Source organism: Ischnura elegans, chromosome 3, assembly GCF_921293095.1.
Source record: "Ischnura elegans chromosome 3, ioIscEleg1.1, whole genome shotgun sequence".
Lineage (NCBI taxonomy): Eukaryota > Metazoa > Arthropoda > Insecta > Odonata > Coenagrionidae > Ischnura > Ischnura elegans.
This window is the reverse complement of record NC_060248.1, coordinates 102,290,408-102,311,642: the sequence shown is the minus strand read 5'-3', so window position 1 is coordinate 102,311,642 and position 21,235 is coordinate 102,290,408. Positions and strand designations below refer to the sequence as shown.

General features: G+C 38.2%; 1 protein-coding gene and 1 long non-coding RNA gene across 5 annotated transcripts in view; both read right to left on the bottom strand.

Annotated features, from left to right (window-relative positions):
• LOC124156259 (E3 ubiquitin-protein ligase HERC2) overlaps nucleotides 1–21,235 on the bottom strand; it is a 149,075-nt gene that overhangs the window by 109,078 nt on the left and 18,762 nt on the right. For all 4 annotated transcript variants that reach the window (XM_046530682.1, XM_046530685.1, XM_046530684.1 and 1 more), the window contains exons 11-19: nucleotides 15,130–15,509; nucleotides 14,593–14,708; nucleotides 14,327–14,434; nucleotides 12,762–12,974; nucleotides 10,056–10,381; nucleotides 9,057–9,329; nucleotides 8,310–8,598; nucleotides 5,097–5,210; nucleotides 2,707–3,091 (exon numbers count right to left, since the gene is read on the bottom strand). In XM_046530682.1, coding sequence (XP_046386638.1) covers nucleotides 2,707–3,091; nucleotides 5,097–5,210; nucleotides 8,310–8,598; nucleotides 9,057–9,329; nucleotides 10,056–10,381; nucleotides 12,762–12,974; nucleotides 14,327–14,434; nucleotides 14,593–14,708; nucleotides 15,130–15,509 — 2,204 coding nt within the window. The remainder of the gene's footprint in view (nucleotides 1–2,706; nucleotides 3,092–5,096; nucleotides 5,211–8,309; nucleotides 8,599–9,056; nucleotides 9,330–10,055; nucleotides 10,382–12,761; nucleotides 12,975–14,326; nucleotides 14,435–14,592; nucleotides 14,709–15,129; nucleotides 15,510–21,235) is intronic.
• Nucleotides 17,158–19,768, bottom strand: LOC124156260. The gene is made up of 2 exons (XR_006864294.1): nucleotides 19,528–19,768; nucleotides 17,158–18,058 (listed from the first exon to the last, which is right to left on the bottom strand). It is a non-coding gene; the product is annotated as an uncharacterized LOC124156260 (long non-coding RNA).

The window sequence follows — 21,235 nt, the reverse complement described above, 5'->3', positions numbered from 1 at the left end:
CACCAAAAAATTCACCTTATATATAGGCATTAAAAAAATATGCCGGAGCGAACAAATGCTGCGTTGCCACATCTTGCACGCGAAACTTTGCTTCCTGGTAACCGGCACTGTCCCTGGACTTAAGTGCATGCCATAAATATGAATAATATGTAATTTTAAAGAAAATTTTATTCTCAATTCCGATATATTGTTTGTTTTGCAAAAAAATCATAACTGTAGACAAACCAGTGCAATAAGTAACTCTGTGCACCATAAAATTAGCCGTTTTTTCAACGTCATGAACTTTGTAACTCAACCTAGTGCAAACTACAATGTCTACAGCATTCATCTTCCACAATAGGTTGCAAACATTGATTTGAATGAATAAAATGGCTTCTGCATATTTCTAGCATGCATATTTTGTTGTAAAATAACGAAAATGTTTAAAAAGTATCTAGTCCTACATTTTACTCGGAAAGAAAAAATGGAACTGATAAAAACACTTCTTAATGGGGAATATGCATGAAAGATTATAGCGGGATAAGATGAAAAAATCTGCACTAGGCAGGATTCTTATTTGGGATTATGCACTCGAAAGTAAATATTTAGACACCCCTTTAGCAAAATTTTTAGAAGCCTAGGTGGTCCCACGGTTCTTTCATCGTAAAAACGTGTTTTTGCAATGTACAGTAGACTCCCGATTATCCGGCTGCGGTTTATCCGGGTTGCGGATTATCCGTGCATGATTTTCACTCTCGCTCAATTTTTCCGCGATCTTTGTTTTTAAAAATCCTACGCAAAATCACCAGAATTACTGCATCAATGCTAGGACATACGGGGCTTATCATTTCCGTTAGAATCCCCTTCGTAAAACGGAAGCGATCGCGCTCTAGTTGCATTCACGGGAGCACCGTGTTCCTGTTTTCCAAGCCTCGCAGTGCGCGACCGCGCTCCTTGATCACGGATACAAGTCCCGCAGCAGTTTCAACCCGGGAAACTTGTGCGAGACGCGAGTACGTGGCGTAGTGCCTGACAGTGTAGTTTGCGACGTGTAGCAGTGGTTTTGAAGCATTCGTGCAAACCTTTTTCCTGTATCCGTTATCACACAGCCACGGATGCGTTGTTTTCGAAACCAGGCCATACACAAAGCATTAATAATACGAGTACATCCACGCTATCGTCGCTAAAAAAAAGATCGCGAACTGGCGAAGAAAGCTCTCAAGGAGTCCTGGAAGCACTCTAAAGCAACACAATAACTGCATAAATAATAATATATTGTTTGTTTTACGTAAATTATGAACATTAAAAGACATTTAACTGAAAGTTTGGATTATCCGTGTTTTCCGATTATTCGTGCCATCTCTCCCCATCGTTACCCCGGATAATCGGGAGTGTACTATATTTGCAAAATGCTGAATTCGAAATATAACGAAAATACTTTAGCAGTAGAATCTGAGACAGCTAGATGGTCAAGGCGGCCCACTACTGTGGTTTAAATATTTACAACCTAGGTTTCAATGCAGAATTTTATATATCTTCATTTGAAATCCAAAAAATAAAATATCGTAGAAACAAAGTATCGTCATATCAATCCAATAAAAACTGTACTTTCCAAACAAAGCAAGATTCGCTCCCTCTTTGCTTTCATGCCCAGCATATTTTATTCCTCCACAGCTGAGCATTCAGCACACAACCAACTGAGACCACTATACTAAAACAGGAGGTAGATGAGACAGTAAGAAATTCATATTAGAAGGATTCCATGACACATATAACAGTATAAAACCTATCCTGATTATTCTTTCCTCCTTACTCAATTCTGGCAGACCCAAAACTCATCAATGCCAAGACAGCAACAACAGGGGAGAACTATCCAACGCTACATACATTAACTAATCTCCACTACCTATCCTCCTACCATTACAATAACTTATCCTTCACTTGTATCAGAATATAATACAATAAATTGAAACGTAGGCTGAATGAAATAAAGTTGAGGAACCTATAAAAGTTCATTATTTATTTCTCAATAGGGTAGTTTCCTTCATCAAAGAAAACGAAAGGCATTGATTGCGATTCGTTACTCACCATTAGTGTATTCATTATATACAAATTATTTGGTTTTAGAAATACCGGTTTAGACGAATGGCAAGGGTCAATTTTATCCTCATTTGAAAAAGGCCAGATTGGTGCCTATGCGATGCCACTCCACGTGACGTCACAGGGACCTTGTGTCTATACTAGTAGATAGGAGTTTTACATCGCCCGAGGTTCCAATGCATGCATGAGGCACAGAGCTTAGGGAAACATGTCTTAATAATCACCTATTAAAACTGGCCAAGGTCGGAAAGTTTTCCTCGTTTGATAAGGTATTAATAATCCTCATTTAAGCCATGCGCTACCAGCTAGCATGGTACTCTGCTACCTGCTAGCATCCTGCGTCGTATCAGCACTCAGAGCCTCGCCCCAAGGTCACCTCACTTGCGGCAGCGGGAACCAGAACGACGTCACACGGGAGTTTTCCCGGCATTCATACTTACCCGTCGCATTTTCGCGCCCTTGAAAATTTTCACTTTTCATTTAATCACGAAAAATAGATATCATGATTTAAAAATCTAAAAGCGTGAAATACGTACTCCAGGAGTAATAATCTTTCGATTTAGGCAGTAAAAAAATTAAAGGAAACCACCCTATTTCCATATAAATGAAGGCTGTGATAAAGCTTACCTAAGCAGCTGCTTCACCAGGTGTAACAATGGAATGGAGCTGCTATTCTCACACCTTCCCCAAGATGCTTCCAGATTGATGCCATCTGTGTGATCCTCATTCTCAAAAGGTCGTCTATTTCTTTCATTCCCACAGCTACGCATCCTTTCGTCTCTCAGCTTTTTTGCCTCTGCTTCTTGTACTGCTTGCTCTGAGAGAAGAGAATGGCTCTCACAGTGCCCCAAGTTGTCACTGGCTCCATTACTGCTGCCAACGCCAGCATCTCCCCTCTCTCCACTCTGTCGATGTCCAGGATCACGCAAAATCAATGGTTCCTTCCATGCCCACACTTCTACTTCCCCACTGTTAATTTTTTCACCCAATTCCTCGACTTCTTGAACTTCAACTAAAGAGAGAAATTAGAATTATGAAAATAATTGAGAGAGTAAAAAATCATGATTACTTGTGCCTACCCAGTTTGAAAAAATACTTGTTTTCATTAATTAGACAATTTAATTGAAGTATCATTCTCTGCTTATTTCATGAGAGAACTCGCTTACCCTGCTACTAACCTCTATATCTAGAGGTCGACCCACGATCCCCAATCCAGTGGATGCACTCGGTGGCTTTAAGCTCAGCCGCCAAGCAAAACATGGCCATACATTATTTAAAATTGTAAGTTTTAGCACATGAAACGTGAAAGCTCAAAGTGGTGGTGTACAGAAATCATAGTGATATTGGGCTAATAGCCCCTATCACATGGTAATCAGGGATTGTTTGATTACAGCAAGATTATGCAAAATTTGATTGATACAACTGACAAGTATACCTATTACGTTAACTATGCATAGGGACCCTGAAATTTTGTGATTTTTTGTGAATTTCCTCAGCTGTCGACTCACCTTTTTAATGCCTTGAATTTTGGATATACACCAGACTCCCGATTATCTGGGTGCGGTTTATCCGTATTGCAGATTATCTGTGCATGAGTTTCCACTCCTTTGATGTTTTCCGCAATATTCATAATATAAAAATAAAATCGGATGCAAAAGCAACAGGATATTTGCATTTTAATGCATGGCTTAACCAGGTCAATTATTTCCATTAGAATTCCCTTCATAAAATGGAATTATTTTATTTGCTTGCTGACAAGGAATGTTTCAAGTTTACTTGGACTTCTGATCTCGCATTGCAGACGACAATCAGGAAAAAAAACTCTTGAGTAATTGTAAGAGGTTCTTCAATGCTTAACCAATTGTAAATTGAGAAAAATGTTAATCATGATCATAAAAAGTATATTTCATATCGGAAACACACAACTATTGCCGTGGACTCTAGTGCGGTGAATGCGGCCCAAGGGAGCTGCAGATTATGTCGCATTCAGGCATATTTACGCCATGACTAGTCAAGGTCAAACTGGAGAGGAAGGAAAAAGTGGAAGCAGATGGGTAGAGGTGAAGGCAGTGGAGGAAATGAAAGTAGAGATAGCATGAGGCATAGTCTGGCACTTGCTTGCATAGACAGTTTGCCATAAGGCCTGGTTTCCCATAACCACTGCTGGGTGATGGGTTGATTGTGTGCCAGTTGCCATCACGGGAATTCTGTGTCCCTGTTTTCCAAGAATCGAGGTGAGTGATCATGCTCAGTGATCGTGTGTCCATGTCCTGCAGCACCTGCATCCTGTGCAACTTGTGCTTGACGTGGAAAGGTGCCTGATAGTATAGTTTCTGACATTGCATAGTGGTGTTTTAGCATTCCTGCAAACCACGTTTCTGAATCTGTAATCTGGCAGCCATGGATCCGTGGTTTTCGGAAACCAGGTATTAGACGGAGCAGTAAGAATACGAGCGCAATCACGTTATTGCTGCTTGAAAGATCACAGTGAGGAAAAGGAACTCTTTAATTATTTCGGAAAGCAATCTAAAATAACATAAAATGTGAGTAGATAATAATAGATTGATTAATTTAAGTTAATAATCAAAATTAAAGTGAAAGTTTGGATTATTCTTGTTTTCCGATTATTCATGCCGCCTCTTCCTATCATTAGCCCAGATAATCGGGAGTTTGACGTACATATCTCAGTGCATTTCTTTTATCATCAATAAAGATTAGATAGAATAATTTATTCATATCATTTCATGTTTCCAATACATTTCTGGGCTATTTTTGAATCTCCGAGGTTATGACTTTTAACATCGCTTTTCCTAGAGTTTTACCACTTTTCAGGGTCCCTACCTATGCATTTATTTTATAAATTAATTTGTACAAAGATAAATACAAAAACAAGCATGGAAAATTAAATATTTCTGTAACCAGCAACATCAAAAATTCACCAAATAGCTACCAGAGCTCAAAAAGTAAAATGATTGAAAACAATTCACATGAAACATGCAATATTACCACTTAATTACCTGATATTGCAGCTTTTAATGCAGTTTCCAATCCACCATCAGCCATCAAGCTTGACACAAGCAGATCTGTCATGAAGTGGATACCAGGACTAACATTTGCTTGATCATAACCAGCTGTAAAATGTAAAGAAATGTGATACCAAATTAATCATTAAATTCATGAAATAATGATACAAATAATGCAGTGGTGATTAGCTGATAACTTAATTTGCAAAGCGATCCACCCCAAACATGAAAACTGACTATATGAGGAAATAACTGGTAAAGATAAATTGGATATCAATGACGGTGTATGAAAAGCAAATGAGATTACAACACGAACAGAAAACAGCCACCAAGATTAAGTTGCCTAAAAGCAGATACAAAGTTTTAGATTATTAAACATCTTTTCATAAAATTGATAACAACCAACTGCTGACATTCTACACTGTAAAATGCAACAAATTAAGCCATGGAGCTGTCCAAGATAGATAGTAAATCATCGAATGAATTAAAATTCAATGAATGCAAATAGCAAATTATCCATATCAAGGGTCAACAACTAATTCCTTTACATGGTGAGCATATTTAAATACAGTGGAACCTTGTTAAAACAAGTACAGGCTATTGCGAGACCCCCGCCATTAGAAGAGATAGCCGAGGCACCGCCAATTGACCCTATAATAAGCACGTAAAAAAATTTGTTTTTACGAGGCCCTTTTGTTGTTGGCACTCGCCATAGCGAGAGTTTCGCCGGAAAACCTTCACCAAGAGTCCCTTATCTCTGCAATTTCTTGCGATCTGTTAGAAATGAAGTTAGCAAGGAGTGCTCAGTCTTAAATTCATGTAGTAAACTGTCGTTCGATTAATAAGTAGTTCATTTTGGTGAAAATATTGTGGCATTAACATTCGCGAATGCTTGATCTTCTTTTATTCCTTGGGCGGCAGAAAGCAGTCGGCAGCATACCCGCATGTCCGTGAGTTGAGTGAATAGAAAGCATTTGACGGTAGACACCGTGGCCAAAAAAACACCAAACACATCTAATCAAGAAAATAAAAATAATAGAGTAATATGAGAGTGGTGTAATTAATTTATCTTCCTATTTGCTCATCTCAATAAAAAAACAAAAGCGCCCAAGGAATGCAGACCATGAAGAGTTAGAAAGAGCTTTGTTCGGATGGATTTGCCCACTTCAATCTTTTGCGAAAGGGTATGTCTAAGCCTAAAGCGGAATATTTCAGGGATAGATTGTGAATCGAGAACTTCAAGAGTTTGGAAGGTTGGTTATACTAATTCAAAGCGCCAAAGCATTATCTCCCATCATAATTGCTAGTGATGCCTGTGGTGTAAACCCAAAGTCGTGGAAGAAGTGGACTCCGATCCTAAGTATCTTATGCCTGCGTGATATAACATAGACGAAACGGAACTCTTTTTACAACCTACTCCCCGACAAAACCCTTGCAGTACGAGGTATTTCTTGCAATGATGCTTCTAGAGGTAGTTAGTGCGCCATAGCGATGGTGTAGGATGTACGATACAATGATACTCAGCGTGAATTGCCCGGATGGGCGTATTTATTCTCTGTTGCGGTTACAAGTAGTAGTCACGATCACAATGTACTATTCACAAGGGTGAACTATTCGCATCAATCGTCGGAGTCGCACTGACGCTCTCTTACGTCACCCAGCTGGCCAAGCCTGGTGGCCGTGGAAGAACTCACAGAACGACTGACTTTCGTTTGGCACCATGTCGTATGCATTCTGCGCTGCCTAAGATGGCATATGTGAAGAGCTGATGCTGCGCTTTTAGTTTATTTAATTTAAAAACTTTTGCATTCCTTTTTCATGTTTCTCAGTCATTATTGAGAATGTTAAATCAGTAAATTCGTACTTGTACGTTTTTTTGGCGTTAGGGTCCATCAGATGCGTAGGGTCCATCAGTTTCCGTTTCTTTGCCGCAAATATTACCCATGTGAGTTACATTCGTCGCAGTTTCTTGCATCTTGCTTTTGTTTTACGCAAGTGACATCAGCATAATATCTGCGTTATATTTTTTCGAGAATTAATATCACGTTACTACCTTTTCTTACATTACCAATTTTAATTCAAATCGTTTTTATTGCAGTGCCCTGGTAAAGTCAATGTATTATTTCAAATACATCGCGAGCGTATCACTCAAAAAGGAACTTTTTCTTAAAAAAGGCAATTTATTATCACATCATTTTGCTTGCTTAGCAAACTTTTTAATGCACATAATGAAGACATTACCTTATATGATAGAAAAAGTATTCCGAGGCACGATCGTTATACAACCTTCCACCGTTTTCGTCTGAAGAAACAAATGCAATATGTTATTTCACTTAATTGCCGCTTAACGTACTGGAACAATATACATACACCAATGGAAGCATATGAGGCATTAAATAACCGCAATACAGTTTTATCAGTTATTTTTTGAGTTTTCAGTGGGAAATACCAAAATAATAGAATGATCACGTAAATGCACTAGTTAAGTACATAGAAAAAAGGCTTTGTCCATTGTGGATTGGCATAATGATTGACAAAGCAATGCTTTGCATGATTTTTATTCAGTTCGGCATTTTTAAATTGTTTGAATAGTTGTCATTAAAATAAGGAAATTTACTGATGCAAAAAAAACATCGCCTTTTGTCTGGATTTACGCTTCCGTTTATCGGATAGAAATTTCTCTGTCGCTGCACCACTGCTGTTCCTGTATAACTGTTCGCAATAGGTATATTGGCTATTATTTGCTCCACCTCCGGTAAAGCGACAATTCGCTATAGCGAGTGTTTGTTTGGGGATCGTGGGGTCTCGTTTTATGGAGGTTGCACAGTAACAAAATTTACAAACAAATACCGATCAAGGTGTAGTTATTGAATATGAGGAAGATTAAAAATTAACAATTTTTTCCCGCATTTTTTGATACCTCCATATTCTTATATTTACTACAAAATGATATGAAGGTATTGAAATATCATGTGGCAAATTGAAAATTATGGAAGCAGTAACTCTTGACTTTGGGAATGTCAATGCAATAATGTCGCTCCTATAGTATCCCTAATGCTTGAATTGCAAGGAATAAAGGAAAAGCATGTAAGATATCAGTCAAGTGACATTACTAGCTCTATCATTGGCTAGTTAATGCTGAGCATTTGGTTAAAATAAGTAGTCATCCACAGATGGTTGATCTTATTTCTAACATCAATTTCTTACCAGTCAATGCCAGCAATGTGGACAGTTTATGGGCCCTTTCTTCAGCAGTAGGGAGTAAAATACTCCATCCAGTCTGCAAATTTGCCTGTGCTGCAGCTTGAACTTTTCCCACTCCTACGTTTCTACATGTGGAACTGGTAAAAGCATCATCAAATGTAACTGAGGCTAATCCAACTCCACTTCCACCAATGGCCAAATCCATTACTCGTTGTCTCAGAGAAGCCAATAGCTGCGATCCAGGACCAAGACCAACAGATAAAACATCGCCACTGGTGATAATGGCATGAAGCTGAAATAAAAATAGGCCCTTTTATTAATGGTACCTGCTAAGGTACAACTATCATAATAATAATATAAAAAAAATGGCCTAATAATATACCCAATGCTTCTTTTACTCAAATGATTAGACTTTGAACTCAACTGAAAGTTACAAGGTGCCAAGCATTTTGATGAGTATGAAATATTATGCATTGCAATAAGATTTTAAATGGCATATCTGCTTGTATTTAGGAGTAAAGTTTGCAATTTCTAATCTGATATTTGTAGCAGATTAGGTATTTTCATTGACACACTGCTCATCATTGGTGAAGTCCATAAAAAACATAAGAATGACATTTCTTACTGCACAGACAACTTGCATCCATTTCCTTAATTTATAAACTATCACATCGAAGAATCAATTAATCCTCTTCCCAGTTTTCTACTAATGTTACTAGGGTAAACATGAAAACCGATCCATGACTTTACCTGAAGACGTAGAAGATTCAAACTAGCAACTGCTAAGCATTCTTTGTCTTGAGGTGGAGGAGGCCAGTTGAGATTTGGACCTAGGCCTTCACATGCTCTAGCCAAAAGCTGGTCGATGAAAACAAATGTGCGCTCAGTGGTGATGTCCAAAACAAAAGGTACCCGTAATGAGTTGACAACAGAGCCATCTTTACATCCCCCAACAGTTTCAATGCCGGACATTCCCATACCAGAAGTCCTTCCAGGATGACAAATAACACTCCATGTGAAGCTCTGAAAAAAAACAATGATTTATAACAAATACTTATACATAGTATAAATAAAAAATATGACCTCAATTTTTACATATAACTCTGGTTTTTACATTAAATAATCAGAGAAAAATGACCCATAGTAAAACTACAAAATACTAGATCACTGTATGGAGCAAAAGACATCTAACCCATGAATCTGTTAATATTCATGAACAGTTTTTTTTCTCTGAATTCCAAAGCATAAGCTGACAATTGAGCTAACTTTTAAGTTTTGAATGAATTTGAAAAATACTACGAATTCATTTTCTGTTAGAAGTTTCCTGCCAGTTGAAGGGGAAGTGATTAAGGTTGTTGCCATTAGGCCAGTCTTACTTGGAGAGATGTAAATGCTTCCTGGTGTAATATAACTGATGTAAGAGGCATAAAATGAGGTATGATTGTAACAATAGGACACATTGAAAACAGGAACACCAATATTTTCAGAAAGTAGCAATCTTGGTAAAGACCTTTCCCTGTCATCTACTTTATAACACGTGGCTCTATAGAATAACAGCAAGGTAAATATAAAAAAAAACTGTGGAAATGACATAGAAAATGTTTTTATTAAAGACTATTCCTGGCTTGAGTTCTGGGAGTGGCTAGAGAGGTGGGAAAACCTGACTTTTTAGATCCCACTTATGGTGACTAGCAAGTATATTTATAATAAAACAAAAATCCTAAAAAGATGTAACTGGTATCTGCTAACCTGAGTTGGCCCACAGGCAACACCAGCCATAACTTTCCCCTTCAAAGTAGCCATTAATGTAGGCTCTGATATAGAAGATGATGATGTGGTAGGAACGTTGACTCCCATTGTTCCTCCTCCTTGACCTCTGCCAGGTACACCACTTCCCCCATCAGAAGCTGCCACCCCAGGGGGAGCATTTCCGGCAGCAGAACTGGCACCAACATCACCTAACAGTGCTCCACCTGCCTGGCCATGGTCATTGCGGCCCCAACCATACACTTCTCCATCTTCCGTTAAAGCCAAAACATGAGCTGAGCCTACACCTACTGACTTGACATTTTTTCCTGTGGAATAAAAAAGAATTTAAAACTAAATGAGGAGGTAGAAAAAGCATTCCTTAATAATCACACAGTTTTACAATGTTATTAAAGAAATTCACAATGGAATTCGGGGAAATGGCATTCATAGACAGGCTATCCCAGACTTTCGCACACAATGGGTTCCTGAAAATGTGTACGAAAGTCGAACCATTAAGTTCCATACTAATTAGGGATTATGTTCCCAAAGAGCGAAATATACATGCTAACACCTTATTTTTTATACAGATTTTATTATTAGTAACTAATGGTTAATAATAAATTAATCTAATTCCTCACATTATGTAATTTCTTTTGAAAATGCACAGAAAATGTGAATAGAAGTTAAAAAAAAAGAATTACATTGGGTCCAAGTGAAACTTTCTCTTGGTGTTTAAGTTAACATTCCACCTATGATGTCCACTAAAAATAAAAAGACATATCAAGAAGCATAACAAAATGCAATTGTTGAACCCACACTACTGATACCTTTAAATTTTTACATCAAAATTCCTAAGTGGGTGAAATCTACGATCACACATCTTTCATATGTTATTCAAAAATTCCAAAAGATATTTGGAATTTGGATGATATTTCATGCAATATCATTGCTGAAGGAGTACATGTCGTACGTGAATTAAGCAACGCTCAGACGGAAAAACACAATTACAAAGAAGCACTTTTATCTATTAATTTTAATGAAAGCTGTCTGATGGTGTGTAGTTCCCTTTATTGAAAAATCTCTCCAGTGAAGGCTGGACTACAACTTTCTTCTTCTCTTGGTAAAGGAGCTTATAGCAGGCAGTGTCTTTCTAAAAAATATCACCTTGATTTAAGTCAACACTTCCCTCGATCGTATACGCTAGTATTGTCTGCATATGCTGCCATATGAAAGTGTTGAATGTTGGGATGCACAATAAACATCGCGGGGAAAAAAATACAGATTACGTTCGAAAGTCTGAATTTAGCGTTCGAAAGTCAAGTACAAGGTGTCAATTTGGAACGTACAAAAGTGTGAATTGTACGAAAGCTGAGGACCGCCTGTACATAGGCATGAACATAGCCAGCATGCATAGCATAAAGGATGCACGACAAAATGTGGATTACCATGATGCCAGGAGAGTATTTAATTAAACAACATTTGTTTACAGGAAAAGAAGTTTTAAGAGGACAGATGCCTCCCAGGGCCATGTCCCAAGCTAACAGGGAGAGACTGTCCATGAATGTAGAAAAAATTCATATCAGCCTTTATAATCATACTGCTCAATCACACAGTGTCCCAATTGTAAGTTAGGTTTGGATAGGTGAGGTTAGTGCTCATCCCAGACTAAGCTACAGGTAATGGGTAATACACATTCAGGGTAGAGGGTCTAGTTCCTTTCCCAGGGCCCCTCAGCACCTTAAGTATTTTTGGTTATTGGTGTCCAAGGGGTCAACTAAAGATTTGAACCGAGTTAAGATTGAATGGTACCCCCAAAGCAAAATAATGAGTGAAGGCATGATTTAGTAGCAGAAAAAAAATTAGGGATGCTGAAATACTTCATACTATTACTACTACAACACCCCCACTTATTAAATACAGTAAAACCTCTACGTAGTGAACCCCTTTACATCATAATCCTCCATACTTCATACTATCCCTACGGCCCCGTCAGATTTACATGTAAATTTATGGGCAAACCTCTTTGTAGTGAACCTTTTTATCTAGTAAAACCTCCACTTATCATATCAAGGGACACCCCCGAGACAGCCTAACTACCTCCACAAATCGTACCGAGACAACTGGAGACCATTAATGCAGCCGCGATCACGTACATGGATTGACATTTTCAGCGATAAATGTTTCACCCATATTTTTTTCTTATACACCTTTATTATGTTGTAATTTTCACGTTAATCATTAGCTGTGGCCATTTTGTTCCATATGAGAGCATACCTAATAGTAAAAAAGAAAAAAAAGGCATCCAACTATTCTCATCATTTTAAGTGACTGTTGAATTAAGAGAGATCACATCGTATTCTCTCGAGTAATGGTAAAAATCATGCGATAGCACTCGCTTCGTGTTATCATTAAAAAATAAATACAAGTTCACTAATGCATGCATGTTTGCTTAAACACATAAATATAATGGTTTAAAAGGCATCAGTGCCTTTCATTTCCAAAGGATACGAAAAAATGGTGCCTATCACTAAAAACTCTCTATAGTGAACCTCCATGCATCAAATTGCCCAAATTTTGGTCCCCTCCATTACGATGTAAAGAGGTTTTACTGTATCTTTGTTTCTGTTATAGCATCAACCATTGCAGTGAGACGAAACACAATCTGCTCATTGGGTATGGCACTAAGATTAAGTACTATCAACTTACCCAAGAGACCTTCAACAAGCTTAGGATATCGCACATGGTCTTCTGAAGAGCCATGACCCAAACGGTGAGAATCTCCTTTTCCCCATGTATAGACAGCTCCAGATTTGGTAATCGCAACACTAAACTGAGCACCACAATATACTCTTGTCACAGCCAAACCCCCCAGACGGTCCACTGGATGAGGTGTTTTAGAGCCATCGCTCCCTCCTCTTCCTATAGAAAATGTAAGAGAAAGATAGAAGGTGGATAAGAGGTAGCAGACAAACCAAAATTGCGTTTAGCACAAATGATTGCATTCAACATGTAAACACATGGAATTGGGAGAATGGAGAGTTTTTTAAAAAGAGGGCGACATGGAGCCCAAAGGGGTGCACTACACATCAGTCTCACTATCTTCTTTGGTATTTTAAAAACTTTTAATTCATTTAAGGTCTTATGGTATGACTTATGACTTCTGTCAGATAAGGCAAAATGAACAATATAAGAAGAGCACAACACAATTAGACTTTTTTTGATACTTTATTGCAAGATTTTTAAATAACCAGATCAAAAATGGCAAATATTTTATACATTTACTCAATTTCAACTGTAGTACAGCAGACTCCCGATTATCTGGCTGCGGTTTATCCGGGTTGCAGATTATCTGTGCATGATTTTCATTCGCTCAATTTTTCCACGATCTTAATAAAAAAAAAATAAAATCGGAAGCAATATCATCGGAATTACTGCATTAATGCTAGCATACACCACACTTATCATTTCATTCAGAATTCCCTTCGTAAAACGGAAGAGATCGCACACTGCTGCATTCACAGGAGCACCGTGTTCATGTTTTCCAAGCCTTGCAGTGCGCGACCGTGCTCCATGATCACGGATACATGTCCGGCAGCAGTTGCAACCCAGGCACTTGTGCGAGACGCGACTGCGTGGCGTGGTGCCTGACACGTGGAGTTTCCGACGTTGAGCAGTGGTTTTGAAGCATTCGTGCAAACCACTTTTCTGTATCTGCGATCACACAGCCACGGATGAGTGGTTTTCGAAACCAGGCCTTACATGGAGCATTAATAATACGAGTACAACCATGATATCGCCGCTAAAAAGATCGCGAACTGATGAAGAAAGCTCTCATTGAGTCCGGGAAGCACTCTAAAATAGCAGAATAGCTGCATAAATAATAATATATTGTTTGTTTAACGTAAATTATGAACATCACAAGACATTGATGTGAAGTTCTCCGTGTTTTCCGATTATTTGTGCCGTCCCTCCCCATCATGCCCGGATAATCAGGAGTCTACCGTAGTTCAATTTCAAGTCTATGAGAATCAACTTCAGAATACTGTCACAGTGTAAAAAAAGAACACAGGAAACCAACTATGAGGTAGATGTAAATGAAAATTATTGCACTGCAATTAAAATACTAATGTCAAACCGGGGTTACTCCATGGCAATTACTTGATTTGATTACTGCTATAATAATGAAATTTCAATAAATATGTACATAAAAAATATTAATGAGAAAAATATAAAAATCATGGATATCATAAACTTTGCAGACCACTACTAACCTAATTTTCCATAGTCTCCATCACCCCATGAAAACACCATACCCGTATCTGTTAAAGCCAAAGTTTGCGCATCACCACTCCCACAAGCACAATCAATAACACGGTGTCCTATAAAGAATGATTTGATAGATTAGAATATACTTTCAACTGATAATATATCACAAAAAATCTCATTCTCACAATATTGCAGCACAGGTAAGACTAAAATTCACAAGGGGTGAAACAGAAAAACTAAAAACTTCATTTGAAATTTAACAAAATATTACCTTTAAGAGCAGCAACTACTTTAGGAACGCTGTGGTCTTCACTAGTTCCATGACCTAAACGACCATAATTGCCTCTTCCCCAGGTATACATCTCTCCATCAGCAGTTACAGCAGCACTATTGAGAAGACATAAACAAAAATTACCAGAGGGAATTGGCATTCACAGGGTGACTCAATGCTAAATAAAATTAATGCTGACAAAATATGAAACTTGAAAGAGATGCTCTGGTATAATGCATTCTTAAATACTTTTACTTGTTATACATTATTTCACAAAAAACCTCGATTCATGATAACATTGCTCAACTATTTTGACCTTTAACATTGTCACAACTTTAAGGTGATGCAATTCATACAACACTTGAGCATTAAAAATGAATAATGAATAAAATTTGCCCACCCACGGTCCAGTCACGACACAGCTGACTTTAACTTTATTAATAGATATAGAGTAGGAGCGATTCTTAAAGAAGAAACTATTTTAACACAATACAAACAAATAAAAGTAAAAATTTGAGAAGGAAAGTTTTTCTTCACCTGTATGTACTTCCACAAGCAATGTGAATCACATTCCGCCCAGATAACGCTTTGATGGGAGTGGGTTTATCCCTTGGAGCGGTGTCTCCATGCCCTAGCCTTCCTCCATCTCCACTTCCCCACGACAACACTTCATACCCTCCTCCCAACTCTCCCGTCACTTCAGCATCCTTCCCAGTGATTCCATCTACTTCTGGACATCCTCCTGTGCCAACATATGATGATGATGGTGATGCAGCTGATGAAAGAATGTGAGAAGAAGCACTCTGCCCTGATGCGGGGCACTGAGGGGAGGCCAGAGCCAGGAAATGTTTCCCATCGGGATGTGCAGCAATTTGGACAACCTCACGACCCTCGAGACCTTCAACCAGCTGTGGACACTGCAGTTAGACAAATCATTAATCAACGAATCATTGTAGACTATTTCTGGGAGCATAGGTTTCTTCATCATTTATTTTTATATGTAAATTAATAAAATACATCAGGGCGACGTTTTGGAAATTTATTTATCCATTACCAAGGTTCTGATAAAAATGTTAACAATTTAGGGATATAAAATATTTTTAAAAAGCTGTGATCATCTATTAAAATAATTTTGATTGCAAAAATAATGATAATTATCAAGAGGATAAATCACACATTACTTAATTTACAAGAATAATAAAAATATGAGTGTTAGAACAAATTTTTCTAAACAATATTCTGTGGACCAAATTGAACTTAAGCTTCATACTTAGTTTGAAATAAATTAAATGCCTGAAGTAAAAATCACAACCCAAGTGTAAACAGGTTACAGGTTCAATACGAGAGTAGTGTTTAGCTAGGAGGTGGTGTCAAAATTTGAAGAGATGGTTTTAGCAACTAAATATTTCAATTTAAAAGCACCTACAGATTTAAATTTAAATAAAGTGTTATGAGGAACGATAAATAGGTAATATAAAGACCACCAAAACTTTGACTTATAATGGAGAAAAATCTCTCCTCAATAAGTGCAGATTTTCAAATAAAAATAATACATATAATATATTATATTATAAATCAAGGATTCACAAGGTCTTCAAAATTAATACTAATCCATTGATTATCCATTTGACCAGACAATCAATTGCTGTAACAGCTGAATCCTGAGACAATGTATAAGGGTGCTCGCATAGTGAAGAGGTAAGAGGTGGAGGTGGAGGTAGAGGTCGCGGTACCTCGAGGTAACACAAATACATTGTGTGTTATGGGCGCGCGCATAGTGAGCAGGTCGAGGTAGAGGTGTACCTCGCGGTTCACCAGGAGGTAGCGCGGGACCGCTTTCAAAGACAAACGAGTTTGTCTTTTCAAGCGGTGTACCGCGAGGTTCATCGGGAGGCTTCTCCGTAATTGGTGCGTTCCAGGCCCCCCTACCACTCTACCCCTCCCCAACCGCTACCCTATTCCACTGGGCGCTACTCCGACACAGTACGTGACTACGTATGCCTACGGTTCTGTATTTTAAAAAGTTTTTATAGTGTTGGTTAGTTTTTCTTAATAACTGTGAACGGCAGTAGTAGTGAAATGAAGGAGGAAATAATTATCGCAGTGCAAAGTCGTCCAGCTCTGTGGGACAAAAGAAACAAACACCACCACAACCGTCACGTGTTGGACAAAGAAGGGAAGGCTGTAGAAGCCGAATTGAACTGTACAGGTATGTCTAGACTAAATTATACAGGGTGTCCAGCTCTGGCTGTCCGACACTGTACGGGGTAAGCAAAAAATAAACAAATAAGACAATACAACATGAGATTTGTCTTAAAAAATAAGCCCTACAAACTTTTCAATAGTCGAAGCTGGAAACCTAATATATTAGCAAATTTCCTGGGACGAGGGTATAAGGAAAAGGCCTGAGTCTATAACATAATAAATATTTAGACAGTGGCACTTCATTTTCATGCAAACACTTGAATGTACTGTAACATATGTACAAAAAGAATGATTGTAATAGGTTAATATAAACAAATCAATACAAAAAGTTAGGGTCCAAGATCATTATTTTTGTTAAAAAACCATTTTTACTTTCAATTTCCTTCAGTTTTTATACATTATTCCCAAAGTATGCCTTAAAGCAATTTCTGACTTCTTTCGCACGGTTTGAAGCGGAATTTCTGGATCTCCCCAAAGGTTGTAGATTGGCTTCGGGAGGGACAGGCGGGATGTCGGACACACTTGGACTCCAGCCATCTTTATCAATTATGATATTGTGAAGAATGCACGCAGCCTTTATTTGTTGGTCTGCACTTTCCGGGGATGTTTCAATACACCCACTTAAAATCCGCCATTTAGCATATAAAATGCCAAACGCACATTCAATTGTCTTTCTGGCACTAGACAGCCGGGTGTTGTACACATCCTCAGCTTCACCAACTGTTTTTTGTGAGAACGGCTTCATCAAATATTCCCGCAAAGGATACGCCTCATCCGCAATAAAAACATGGGGCACCTTAACATCACTTCGGGGCAAACATTTTTCACCTGGAACGTTTAGTTCCTTCCGTTCCAACAACTTGCCCAAATCCGATGCTTTGAAAGTGCCCCCATCACTTTGCTTGCCAAAACCACCTACATCAACAAATAGAAATTTGTAGTGGTCATCTGCCACTCCTTGCAGAACGATCGAAAATATTTTTTTTGTAATTGAAGTAGGTACATGGACCCAGAAAGCGCTGGACATTTTATTTTGCAGTATTTCCCATCGATGGCACCAATTCAGTTTGGAAATTACCAAACTTCTTCAAACCTCCTAGCCACAGTTTCAAAATCTGAAATTGTCGGAATGGGCATATGCTTTGGTTGAAAGGTGCCCCATAGTAGTTTGCATACATTCCTCACAATTTTTCCCACTGTATTATCCCCCATCCGGAATGAAAACCCAAGAGTCTTATAACTGCTTCCAGTTGCCAAATACCTGCAATAGAACAACTCAATGCAGTATATTTATATCAACACAATCAAAACATAATACAGCAGTTATTATAAATATCCTATTGTCGATAGACTAATCAATAAACTATTGATATGTTTTGGTAATATGTGTATACATTCACAGGGTGTCAATTGTGTCGCGGAACACCTCAAGATCTCCGAAATCATTGCAGATGTGGTAATAAAACTTAAGACATTACTAGATAGAAAAATAATTTAATATACTTTTCTTCATGATAAACCCTATGTCGGCTTACGATGAGGCAGTAGAAGATTTATTTATTTATTTAAATTAATTAATTAATAATTTCTGTTACTGTGTATTCCTTATGGAAGAATAGCTTACAGGTCTTTCTTATGTGTGAAAGTTGTCACCTATATTCAATTCTTCAATATGCCATGAGTTTTATTTTGTATTTCAGATAAAGATGTGAAGCTAATCTGGAAAAATCTGCGAGATGAATTCCGGAAGCAATATAGCAAAACTCCTAGATCCGGAGATGCAGCTCTAGAGTCAACATCATCGTGGAAATGTTTTGATTCTATACTTTTCCTCCTGTACCAATTCGTTCCGAGGAAATCAACAGGGAACCTGACTGATTTGTCGAACGACACTAACTATTACGAAGGGCAACTGAACGACGATTTCGTTGAGGAGCAGATGGATAGCCTTTCCGTGATGGATAACGAAGAAGGGGATCGTGAACTTACACAAATTGACATTCCGGGCACACCTAATCAAAGTGGAAGCAACAATTCGTCGCCTACACCTACACTTACATCTAAGAGAACCACGGAGGAGTACACCAGAACAGGGTACAAAAAACGATTAACAAATCAGGCAAAAATTGGCCAAGAATTAGTAAATATCGAGAAAGAAAAACTGAAATTAAAAATGAACAAAGTGGATGAAGTTAACAAGAATGACGAAGATGTGGTTTTTTTTTTAACTCTCTACTACCACATGTAAATACGTTGGACCCAAGGAAAAAAATGATGTTCCGGATGAAAGTTCAAGAATAATTATTCGACATGGCTTATTCACCGGAACAGGAACCATCGTACAAGAACCGTCCCTCAAACCCTGCCATGAGTCACCGGTATGAGTACTACCCTCACAACCAGCTCCTTTGCCCACACTTCCTCTCATACACCGACTCCGCTAACATCACCATATATTGAGGAACAACACAATGTCCAGAATTTTACTAACATGTAACAAAGTATTTTCAAATAAATAGGTTATCCTTAATTGTATAATGTAATCTAATTTATCACTTTCCAACTATCCTTAGTGTAAACTATTAAATAGTGTATTTCTTCACCTTGAACTAAAAATTGTATTACTTAACACCGAACAAGTATTTAACTGTTTGAAATCAACAATAAATTCATGACTTGATTATTATATATAATATACTTTTATACTGAATGATTAATTACTAATCTTACCTTATTGTTACCACAATCTGTTCTTCAGAGCAGATAGGGTTAATATGGAGGTTACAGTATTTTCTGCAATTATCAAGCTTTGGTGACACATTGGCGCAAATGTATGAAAACGTTTCAGGTGACATCCTCATGCACTCCTGGAATTTGTCTGGGTATTCTTTTATTTGGGAAAACAGATGGTGATATTCTCCCAGATCTTGTCGCACTTGATTAATTGGATGAGCACTGAAGTCGCGATTACTAGAAGTATCAATCAGCCATCACTTACATGCTGACGACATTTCGTCACTGTCATCACTGCTATCGCTAAACATTTAAAAAATGTTACTACTAACCAAATAACTTGTACACTGGATGCCACACAGTGGAAGACTGGCTTGTTTTCGAGGCTGTAGGAAAGCTGCGTGCGCAAACCTCTTTACTATGCGATACTACCTCTACCTCCACCTCCATCTCCACCTCTACCTCTACCTCCACCTCCACCTCTTACCTCTTCACTATGCGAGCACCCTAAGACATGTAATAAAATGCACACATCAAATGCATCAGGCAGTAAATGAGATAGGCACTTTTTCAATTAACTAAGTGGTGAAATAATTTTGTAAAAAAATATGATATCAGTAACAGTTTGAGGGTAAATGTCTGGAGCTCCACAATTAATACTTAGAGAAAATTTTTAACAAAGATACACCCATGTCTCGTATAGCGCAATTTCGATTAGTGCAATTTCGATATAGCGCAAATTCGTTCCTCGGGGAAACATTGCAACGCAGTGTAGCCTAATCAAAAATCTTAAACGCTCTCGTGATAAAACGTGAACTTGCGCTAAGTACACACGAAATTTCTATCATTTTACGCATATTAATATTATTGCTTGCCTCAAATCTTCTTTTTTGTTTATATATTAATCGAAATCCATTGCAGTGCAATGGCCTAAAGTATTACTCGTCATTGGGTCCAGATAGCAGGCCTACCGAAGTAATTTATCTCGTCTCCTTAACAGAATGAGTTAATTTAGATCATTAATTAAGCGTGGGGCTAGTGGAAATGAGTTTTTTTAAGCAATATTGGTTGAGACGTAATTTTTGCCGCCACAGGTTATCAGGCGATTGACTTCCAGGTAGAGGGTCTACGCTAAAGCCTTCAAGGTCATCGGTATTCACGGGGGAGAAATGGAGCGGTGGCCGAGTTGCGCATGAATAGCATCAACAAATAAGAGGGTCCGCTATAGAGTCTCAAACACAATAGCTTCGTTCCCTCCCCGCAGTCGTAGGCCCTCTGCATCTCAATAATACAGTTAAAACATCAGTGACCTCAGCCGCACCAACTTCAACCAAGCGGTCTACACGTACGGAAAGTTCATAGTGAACCAGTACAAAAAGACGAGAGTGGTAATCGCTCCGAGACATTTAGTGAAAGCTCCGGATGGTTCCAGAATTTAAACAGCAAGCAGGTATTTTCAGTGCGGCGATATCAGGTGAATCTGCAAGTGTTGATAGCGCAGTCACCACAACATTTTCTGATGAACTCCAAGCTGTGATTGAAAGTGGCTCCTTTCCCCCGCAACTAGTTTTTAGTGTTGACGAGACGATATTCTTTTGGAAAAGAATGCATTCTCGTTCATTCATTTTCAGGGAAGGAAAACCTGGGTCAGGTTTCAAGGCATTTAAAGACTGTTTCACGTAGCTGCTAATGACTCGGAGGACTT